Source organism: Chiloscyllium plagiosum, chromosome 18 (assembly GCF_004010195.1).
Source record: "Chiloscyllium plagiosum isolate BGI_BamShark_2017 chromosome 18, ASM401019v2, whole genome shotgun sequence".
Taxonomy (NCBI): Eukaryota; Metazoa; Chordata; class Chondrichthyes; order Orectolobiformes; family Hemiscylliidae; genus Chiloscyllium; species Chiloscyllium plagiosum.
In genome coordinates, this window is record NC_057727.1 from 5876424 (window position 1) to 5887599 (window position 11176).

At 47.1% G+C, this 11176-nt stretch overlaps 1 protein-coding gene across 1 annotated transcript in view; it reads left to right on the forward strand.

Annotated features, from left to right (window-relative positions):
- LOC122558817 (plexin-A1-like) overlaps nucleotides 1-10502 on the forward strand; it is a 41552-nt gene extending 31050 nt beyond the window's left edge. The window contains exon 9 of the mRNA XM_043707611.1: nucleotides 9739-10502. Within this exon, the coding sequence (XP_043563546.1) occupies nucleotides 9739-9834 (96 nt within the window). The 3' untranslated portion in view covers nucleotides 9835-10502. The remainder of the gene's footprint in view (nucleotides 1-9738) is intronic.
- The last annotated feature ends 674 nt before the right edge of the window (nucleotides 10503-11176 follow it).

The window sequence follows — 11176 nt, forward strand, 5'->3', positions numbered from 1 at the left end:
CATGGGTCAATATCATGGAACTCCCTCTCCAACACTGTCTTGGGTCATTATCATGGAACTCCCTCTCCAACACTGTCTTGGGTCATTATCATGGAACTCCCTCTCCAACACTGTCTTGGGTCATTATCATGGAACTCCCTCTCCAACACTGTCTTGGGTCATTATCATGGAACTCCCTCTCCAACACTGTCTTGGGTCATTATCATGGAACTCCCTCTCCAACACTGTCTTGGGTCATTATCATGGAACTCCCTCTCCAACACTGTCTTGGGTCATTATCATGGAACTCCCTCTCCAACACTGTCTTGGGTCATTATCATGGAACTCCCTCTCCAACACTGTCTTGGGTCATTATCATGGAACTCCCTCTCCAACACTGTCTTGGGTCATTATCATGGAACTCCCTCTCCAACACTGTCTTGGGTCATTATCATGGAACTCCCTCTCCAACACTGTCTTGGGTCATTATCATGGAACTCCCTCTCCAACACTGTCTTGGGTCATTATCATGGAACTCCCTCTCCAACACTGTCTTGGGTCATTATCATGGAACTCCCTCTCCAACACTGTCTTGGGTCATTATCATGGAACTCCCTCTCCAACACTGTCTTGGGTCATTATCATGGAACTCCCTCTCCAACACTGTCATGGGTCAATATCATGGAACTCCCTCTCCTACACTGTCATGGGTCAATATCATGGAACTCCCTCTCCTACACTGTCATGGGTCAATATCATGGAACCCCCTCTCCAACACTGTGATGGGTCAATATCCTGGAACTCCCTTTCCAACACTGTCATGGGTCAATATCATGGAACTCCCTCTCCAACACTGTCATGGGTCAATATCATGGAACTCCCTCTCCGCCACTGTCATGGGTCAATGTCATCATTATCATGGAACTCCCTCTCCAACACTGTTATGGGTCAATATCATGGAACTCCCTCTCCTACACTGTCATGGGTCAATATCATGGAACTCCCTCTCCAACACTGTCATGGGCCAATATCATGGAACTCCCTCTCCAACACTGTCATGGGTCAATATCATGGAACCCCCTCTCCAACACTATCATGGGCCAATATCATGGAACTCCCTCTCCAACATTGTCATGGGTCAATATCATGGAACTCCCTCTCCGACACTGTCATGGGTCAATATCATGGAACTCGCTCTCCAACACTGAGATGGGTCAATATCCTGGAACTCCCTTTCCAACACTGTCATGGGTCAATATCATGGAACTCCCCCTCCGACACTGTCATGGGTCAATGTCATCGAATGGAACCCCCTCTCCAACACTGTCATGGGTCAATATCATGGAACTCCCTCTCCAACACTGTCATGGGTCAATATCATGGAACTCCCTCTCCGACACTGTCATGGGTCAATATCATGGAACTCCCTCTCCAACACTGTTATGGGTCAATATCATTGTACTCCCTCTCCAACACTGTCATGGGTCAATATCATGGAACTCCCTTTGCAACACTGTCATGGGTCAATATCATGGAACCCCCTCTCCGACACTATCATGGGTCAATATCATGGAACTCCCTCTCCAACACTGTCATGGGTCAATATCATGGAACTGCCTCTCCAACACTGTCATGGGTCAATGTCATGGAACTCCCTTTCCAACACTGTCATGGGTCAATGTCATGGAACTCCCTCTCCAACACTGTTATGGGTCAATATCATGGAACTCCCTCTCCAACACTCTCATGGGTCAATATCATGGAACTCCCTCTCCAACACTGTCATGGGTCAATGTCATGGAACTCCTTTTCCCACACTGTCATGGGTCAATATCATGTAACTCCCTCTCCAACACTGTCATGGGTCAATATCATGGAACTGCCTCTCCAACACTGTCATGGGTCAATATCATGGAACCCCCTCTCCAATACTGTCGTGGCTCAATATCATTGTACTCCCTCTCCCACACTGTCATGGGTCAATATCTTGGAACTCCCTCTCCAACACTGTCATGGGTCAATATCATTGTACTCCCTCTCCAACACTGTCATGGGTCAATATCATTGTACCCCCTCTCCAACACTGTCATGGGTCAATATCATGGAACCCCCTCCCCAACACTGTCATGGGTCAATATCATGGAACTCCCTCTCCAACACTGTCTTGGGTCATTATCATGGAACTCCCTCTCCAACACTGTCATGGGTCAATATCATGGAACTCCCTCTCTAACATTGTCATGGGTCAATATCATGGGACTCCCTCTCCAACACTGTCATGGGTCAATATCATGGAACCCTCTCGCTGACACAAGAGGTTCAAGAAGGCAGCTCATTGTTGCTTTCTCCTGGGCAATAAATGATGGCTGAAGGACATCCATGTCCTCTTCATGAATAACGAAGAGTAAGAAATGTTTTCCATCTCTGGGAATTTGCTCGTGTTATATCCGGGGACTGTTGTCAACTCAGTGACTGTTGTGAATAGTCACTGACTCCATTAACACTGTATCATACGGGTACCTGCTTGGCAGAAGCTGAAATAGACAGTCATCAGTCATTTCAGTACTTGAGTAATTTCCTATGTTCAATGGAAGCTTCCATCCCTTCCCTGTCAGGCCATAAACTCAGCCCTGTCACTTTCACCCTCACCAGATCAACTCACCTCTCTTTATTCAACCTCTTCAAATCCTTATATCACTGCTCTACCGTTCAAGGTCTCTGGGCAAGAATTGAAAATCCAGAATTGCTTTCATTGTATCCATTCCCCAAGTCCCGCTGATTTATAGAAGTTTACTGTAGCTTTTAGACTCTGTGATTTTGATCATAATACCCACAGGAGTAACAGCAATACCTTGGAGAATTGCCACTCACTCTTTTCCCATCACCAGTTTGCAGGCAGCTGTATGTTCTAGCTGAAGGGATCTGGTCCTGCAGGGGGTAGTGTCTCTACCTGTGGGCTTGAAGACCGCTGTTCAAGTCCCAGTTGCTCCTGACCAGAGGTGTGTCAGAACAAGTTGGATAAAAGAATCAACTAGGCACTAGTGAGGACTGCAGATGCTGGAAACCAGAGGTTAGATTAGAGTGGTGCTGGAAAAGCACAGCAGGTCAGGCAGCATCCGAGGGGCAGGAAAATTGACGTTTCGGGCAAAAGGGGATTCCTGATGAAGGGCTTTTGCCCGAAGCTTCGATTTTCCTGCTCCTTGGATGCTGCCTGACCTGCTGTGCTTTTCCAGCACCACTCTAATCTAATCTCTGGATAAAAGAATCTACAATTGTCTGGATCTGAGAAGTTTATTTGACGAGTCAAGTTGACATGACTTCACTCAAGGAGCAATCCATTTAGCCACTATAATTTGTTCTGACAATTCTTCTCCTCATGTGTTCATCAAACTCTCTCTTACAGGCCACAGTTCAATCTGACCAGGCAGCACATTCCAAATTCTAAACATGTGGAAACGTGGCACAGTGGCTCAGTGGTTAGCACTGCTGCCTCACAGCGCCAGAGACCCAGGTTCTGGCGCTGTGAGGCAGCAGTGCTAACCACTGAGCCACCCTTGGGCGACTGTCTGTGTGGAGTTTACACATTCTTCCCATGTCTGCATGGGTTTCCTCCCACAGTCCAAAGGTGTGCAGTTTAGGTGGATTGGCCATGCTAAATTGCCCCAGGGATGTGCAGTTAGGTGGACCGGGCATGGGAAATGGAGGGTTGTGGGGTAGGTCTGGGTGGGATGCACTTCAGAGGGTTGGTATGGACTAGATGGGTAGAATGGTGTGCTTTCGCACTGTGGGGATTCTATGATTCACATCATCTCTGTTCTTCTGCTAAACTGTACCCATTCCCTATTGACCTTTGAGCCATTGGAAATTATTAACTTTTTTTTTAACTTGGCAGCATCTGTGGAGAGAGAAACAGTTACTATTTTAAAACTTGTGTGACCTTTCTGAACTCCTTAAAACACTATCACTGTTTCTCTCTCCATAGACAGGCCGAGTTCCTCGAGTGCTCTAAGTGTTTCTTTCAGATTTTCAGCACCTTTTTCTTGGAATTACCTGGATAATTTTAAGCGCCTCGATTAAACCTCCCTTTAGCCTTCCGTACCTTGCGGTGAACCCCAGTCCCTTGCTCTGTGGGAAGTTTCACCTCCTGATGCTCCTTACCCACCCTGAAAGGTGATGCTCCGAACCTGTCGCTAATGACGCTGTGCATTGAGATGTCGCTGTGGTCTTTCCATTTTGGTGACTTGCTTTGCAGCAGTAATTAACAACAGCTTGTGGCAGACACGAAGATAAAAAGAAGTCATGGGAAAGACACACGAATACCATATTGCCTTGATTAGGTGTAAGCTCCATTTTGAGTGGGAGGCTTTGTCGAAGTGCCTGTTTCTTTGGAGTTATTTTTAAATTCTGTAATTAGCTTCAATTCCCAAATGCAGTGTAAACCAGATTGGCGATGGCTGCCCGTCAGCTTTCTAGTTGTCAGCCGCTGTGTCCTCTAGTCCTTGTCGTTACTGCACAGACTTTGCGTTAATCTCCTCAATAACTTTAAACCGCAGCGCACATTGATATAGAGGATGATAGTGTCTGTGCAGGATCCCTCAGCTGCTATATGGTCGTACATGTGAGAAGCTTAGGGGGAGCACTGCTTTTTTTATTGTTTTAGGCCAGCATTTGTCGGCCATTCCTAATTGCCCAGAGGGCAGTTAAGGGCCAACCACATTGCTGTGGGTCTGGAGTCACATGTAGGCCAGACCAGGTAAGGATGGCAGTTTCCTTCCCGAAAGGACATGAGTGAACCAGAGGGTGGGCTGAGTGTCTGGATTTACACTCCAGTGATAATACCACCAGGCCATTGCCTCCCCCATTGTTGCCACTTCCCCATTGCCTGATTATTTAGCACCTTTCTCTCGTTTCATTCTGCCTCCCCCTTCACTGCTCCCTCCACCCCCACCCCCATAACACCTTACCTAACCTGAGTAGACAAGGCGAACGCAGGAAGAATGCTTTCAATGATCTGGAAGTCCAGAACCAGGGGTCACTGTCTAAGGATATGGGGCCATTTAGGACTGGGATGAGGAGAAATGTCTTCATCCAGAGAGTTTTGGAGCCTGTTGAATTCTCTGCCACAGAAATTGGTTGAGGCCAAGCCATTGAATGTTTTCAGGAAGGAATTAGATAAAGTTCTTGGAGCTAAAGTGATCAAAGGGAATGGGGAAAAAGCAGGAACTGGGGATTGAATTGCACGATCAGCCACAATCCTATTGAATGGTGCAGCAGGCTCGAAGGGCCGAATAGCCTACTCCTGCTCCTATTTTCCAAGCTCCTTAAGAACTGGGACACATATATCACTCAAGATTAGAGTGGTGCTGGAAAAGCACAGTAGGTCAGGCAGCATCCGAGGAGCAGGAATATCGACATTTCAGGCAAAAGCCCTTATCACTGGCTTATCTCCTCAAACCCTGGATTTTCCAGGGAGAGAGGCCCAAGTCTAATTCATCCTCTCCTATTATAAAGGTCAAATAATACCAGGATGGAATGTCTCCAACAGCCAGGGACCTCCATTTATAAAGCATCTTCCACAACCTCAGGATGTCTCTTGTGCATTACAATCAATGAAGCACCTTTAGAAGCATTGTCACAGAATCATACAGGTGGTTACTCCACAGAGAGTGGCTGTTCGGCCTGTTTGCTAGCCCTCTGAAGGAACATTAAGATATTGCACTGCCACCTCCAGGATGGTGGTAAAGTCCAGCGGAACTGTGATGCTGCAGTTATTGAGTGTACCCTCAACTCTCTGAAGAATGGTCAATGCTATCTGTCATCACAAGGAGATAGAGAGGAGCTGCCAACAGAGGCATTGCATTTGCACTATGCTCCAGCCTAGGCCTCAATCCCCAGGCCTTGGGCAATCTGTGTACAATTCCAGCTCCGTAAAACCGTACGATGCAGGAGCCAAGAAAGGCCATTCAGCCCATCCAGTCTGCTCAGCCATTCAGTGAGATCATGACTGATCTGAGAATCCTCAACTCCACATTCCTGCCTTTTCCCAGTAACCCAGTAACTGATTAGAAATCTGTCTCTCTCAGCCTTAAATATACTCAGTGACCAGCCTTGACAGCCCTTTGGGAGAAAAATATCCTTGTCATCTCTGTCTTAAATGGGTGGCCTCATTCTGAGATGGTACCCTCTGGACCTAGTGTGTCCCACAATGGAAACCAAATTGTCCACATCAAGTCCCCTAAAAATCTGTGTTTCAATAAACAAAACGTCAACCCTCCTGCTCCTCTGACCTGCTGTGCTTTATCCAGCTCCATATTTTATCGGCTCTTGACTTTCCAGCATCTGCAGTCCTCACTATCTCCAAGTCAATCAGGCCGCCTCTCATTCTCCTAAGTGTGCAGTCCCAACCTACTAGGCCTCTCCCCATAAGACAGCCCCTCCATACCTGCGATCAGCCGAATAAACCTTCTCTGGACTGCCTCCAATGCCAGTCTAACTTTTATTTCAGTTCTGACTGGAAAAGGAATTGGGATTATTGAAATTATTATGTGAGATGGGAAACAGATTGAGACTTACTTCAGAAAGTAGGCGAAGGTATCAGCAAAGACACACTGTCCAACTTACAACATTATTTACTAAAGTCGTGGACTTTAATTGGCACATGGTCTTTAAAGATTCATCTTTTGTTTAAAGGGGACAGTTAAATATATTGTTCCCTGATTACGGCTGTCAGAAACAAGGAGAGCCGCTGACTGGAATGAGTGATCTCAGACAAGAATAGGTCTTGTGAAATCTGCTAATCAGCTGATATTCTTTCCAATTACTGTTGTTCAACTGAATAATTCATTGACATTTTATTGTGGTCGAAGGCTTAATATGAATGTGCTAATTAGTAGCATCTTTGATTAATCTGCTGAATTCCTAGATTACAACAGAAACTGCACCTCAGATGTACTTTGTGTCTGCTTTGGGACGTTGCTGAGATTGTTAAAGGGACAATATCAATGTGAGATCTTCCTTCTTTGATTGATACATTTCATGGGAATGTTTTCTGGCTCATCTGAATCAGGAAAGGGGATGTGAGGAATGTGGAATCAGCCACGATCCTATAGAATGCAAAGCTGGCTCAAGGGGCCGATGGCCTACTCCTGTTCCTATTTCCTACGGTCTTATGCTGAGTGTAATTTGTAAAAGGAGTCTGCCATCAATCAGAGACAGCAGCATAAGGTCACTGTCTCTGAGGCAAAGCCTGTGGAGATATTGAAGGAAACCATTGACTGCTGGGAACTGTCCTTCATTACCCCGACACTGGACGCAATGATGAACTTAGTTAGATGGTTAACAAAGCCCCCACTTCCTCTAATTGATGGTAGGCTCGACACTCATGAGCTGTTTAATTGGTGTTCTCCCTTCCAGCCACCAGCGAAAGACAGTAACCCGCAGTGAGGCCGTGATGTGAAATATTGAGCTGCTCAACTAACCTGCTAAAAATGTGTCATTTCAAAGAGATTAGGGGAGTGGAAGGAGGCAGCACCATTCCCAAAACAAATTGAGAGACTAAACACTCTTGGGATTTTATACCCAGTGTTGCAAACTCATAGAACAGAGAACAATACAGCCCAGGAATGGGCCCTTCGGCCCATGATGTTGTGCCAAACTCGACGCCAAATTAAACTAATCCCTTCTGCCCGCCCTTGCTCCATATCTCTCCATTCCTTGCATATTCATCTGTTTATCTAAAAGCTCCTTAAATGCCCCTATATAGTATCTGCCTCTGCTATCACCCCTGGCAGCACATTCCAGACTCCTACCACTCTCTGTGTAAAAAACCTGCCACTCACATCTCCTTTGAACTTTACCCCTCTCACCTTAAATGCATGCCCCCTGGTTTTAGACATTTCAACTCTGGGAAAAAGATTCTGACCGCCAACCCTATCTATGCCTCTCATAATTTTAAAGCCTTCCATCAAGTCTCCCCTCAGTCTCTGCCACTCCAGAGAAAACAACCTGAGTTTTTCCAGCCTCTCCTTGTAGCCCATACCTCTAATCCAGGTAGCATCCTGGTAAACCTCTTCCACACCCTCTCCAAAGCCTCCCCATCCTTCCTGTAATGTCGCGACCAGAATGGAATGCAATACTCTAAGCACGGTATATCCCAAGTCGTATAAAGCTGCAGCTTGAGGCTGCATTGATGGTAGCTCTATCTCTGGAAGTGGAGGTCCTTTCTTTGATAAGTGATGCTATTCACCAGAGAAACTTGTGTCACAAGGGACAAATGTTTTTTACTTTAAATTGCCCCGTGATTTGTGGGGCTTTGCCACTGAGAATTGTTCTTTCTATCCTGTCCGCTGTAGATTGTCGGATCTGTGAAGAATCTGGATTCTTACAAAGCCCTTCCTGATTTCAGGATATCGGGAAAACACTCTCCAGTCAACCACAAAGTGTGGTCACAGTTGTGGTTGAGGAAACACGGCCATAACGAGTACTAACTAGAATTGGTGATGGTAATCGGGGGGAATAAATGTTGATCAGGACAGGGAGCCCTCCTGCTCTTTTTCAGAATACTGCCACAGAATCTGACATGTCCATCAGAAATCTTGCATCTGAAAAAAGGTCCCTCTGACCGTGCAGCACTCCCTCAGTACTGCACCAGGAAGGGAGCCGTCTCACTCCAGACTACCACCGAGCAATGACTGAAGCATAATGAAATAAGATCGTAAGACAGAGGAGCAGGAGTAGGCCATTCGACCCATCAAGTCAGCTCTGCCATTCACTGAGATCACAGCTGATCTGATAATCCACAACTCCACCTCCCTGCCTTTTCCCAATAACTCTTGATTCCCTCACTCATGAAAAACCTCAGCCTTGAATACACTTAATGCCCCAGCCCCGACGGCCCTCTGGGGTAAAGAATCCCACAGTTTCACTGCACTCCGAGAGAAGACGGTCCTCCTCATCTCTGTTGTAATTGGGCGACCTCTCGTTCTGAGGTTAATGCCCTCAGGTCCTGGACTCGCCCAGGCAAGAGACAACCTGTCCACATGTCCCCTTTCACACCCCCTAACAATCTTGTACATTTCAATAAGGTCACCTCTCATTCTTATAAACTCAGATGAGTGCAGGCCCAACCTACTGAACCTCTCCTCATGGTGGCTCAGTGGTTAGCACTGCTGCCTCACAGGGACCTGGGTTCGATCCCATCCTCGGACAACTGGCTGTGTGGAGTTTGCACATTCTCCCCGTGTCTGCGCGGGTTTGCTGCGGGTGCTCCGGTTTCATCCCACAGTCCGGGTTAGGTGAATCGACCATGCTAAATTACCCCGTAGTGTGCAGGCCAGGTGGATTAACCATACAGGGGGTTATGGGAATAGGGTGTGACCCCTCTTCAGAGAAATGGTGCAGACCTGATGGGCCAAATGGCCTCTTTCCACACTGTGGAGATTCATAAGCCAATCCCTCCATATCATATAAATTGACATTTTCCTAGCTACCATAATTCCTGAGGAAGGGTCACTCAGCCCAAAACATTAACTCTGATTTCTCTGCACAGATGCTGCCAGACCTGCTGAGCTTTTCCAGCAATTTGCTGTTTTAGTCCCTCCACATCTAGTGTAATGTACTTTCTCTGGGTTGTGTCCAAGACCAGTCCTCAGAGCAGGCACCAAGACGGTCCACGGGGTTCCACAACGGTTCTCGAAGCGTGCTGAGTAACAGTTTTGTTTTCTCTCTTTCCCCATCCACCCACCCCTCTCTCCCTTTCAGATCTTATCAACTCTAGAGAAGGATGAGCAGGCACGGAGGCAGAGACTGCGGAGTAAGCTGGAACAAGTGATTGACGCTATGGCATGTAGCAGCTGAGGCTTCACCAGGAGAGGAGCGATGGAGGAGAAAGCGAGGGTGGGACGGGGTGGGCGAAGAAAGACAGAGAGAGCTCAGTTGTCACTTGGAGCCTAGTAGGCTGACTGTCTGTCTGTCTGTCTGTCTGTCTGTGTGCGCGCGGGTTGGGGAGGGAGGGGTGGGTGGGGAGGGTGAATGGGGGGTGGGTTCATGGGCGGGGGAAAGCGCGGGGATAAGGGAGACAGAAACGTGAACGGAGCAGTGTGCACATCGGGTCTAGCAGAGGCCCGGGGAACCGAGCGGGTCCAGGGGTACGGGAGTTCAGCAGTCGGCAGATTCCACGCCCCCAGCTGCATTGGCCGGGCGCTGAAGTCACGTAACCTGGGACTGGGCAGGGCTGGAGTGGGGGCTGTCAGGGGATGGGGGTAGGTAACTCGGGGAGAGGAGTCCCTGAGCTGATGAGATGCTGGGACATGAACTGGACAGCTGTTCTCCTCAGTTAGTGTTACTGCTAAAATTTGCACAATTTACAATTTAAAAAAAAGGAAGAGAAAAAAGTATGAAAAAAAAGAGAAGTGATTCCACTTTTAAAAAAGATTGATATAGAACTGAGTTCCATGAGCTTTGATATATTTCCAAAACAATGTGTTTTGTGCCATCATTTTCATTTGAATGTTCTTTAGTGAAAATACTTGTTAGTTGAAACTTGTGCTATAATTTAAATGTAACATACCTAGTGACTGATGGTGATAAAAGGTTTAAAAATAACAAAAATGGTAGGGGGGGTGCAAAGTTATTGAGAAGAATGTGGTATAAAGGGGAGAGAGACAAAGAGAGAGAGAGAGAGAGAGAGAACATGAGAAAGAAGGACATCGCACCCACGAACAGGGGCCTTGTGGGAATGATTGATGGAGTTTTGCAACGTGAAGTTTTCTGAGACTTTGGAACCAGAAATAGTCCCTTTTATTGGCAACTGCTGCATCTGAAAGCCAGTGCAAGAGGGTTGTGGAGGGAATGGAAGAGCAGGAAAAGAGAGGGGGTACAGAAATTCGATGGCTTCGATGGGGAATGGTAGATGTTGCCATGGTGATGAGGACCAGGGGATGGTCGGGGAGTGGTGGGGTTACAGTGTAGAATTAGGTTGACATGCTCCACTTAAAACACAACCTTCTTTAGTCCCTCCCATCTCATTTGAATGGTTCTCTGGAAGCAAACCCCATCGCCCCCCCCCACACCCCCACCAACTCCATTGTCCTCGTGATTTAGTGGGGATTTGTCTTTGTCTTAATAGCCTTATACAAATGTCCAGAGGTGACGGCCAGATATAGATCAGCTGGTTCTTCAAACATGCCCCCGAATCACA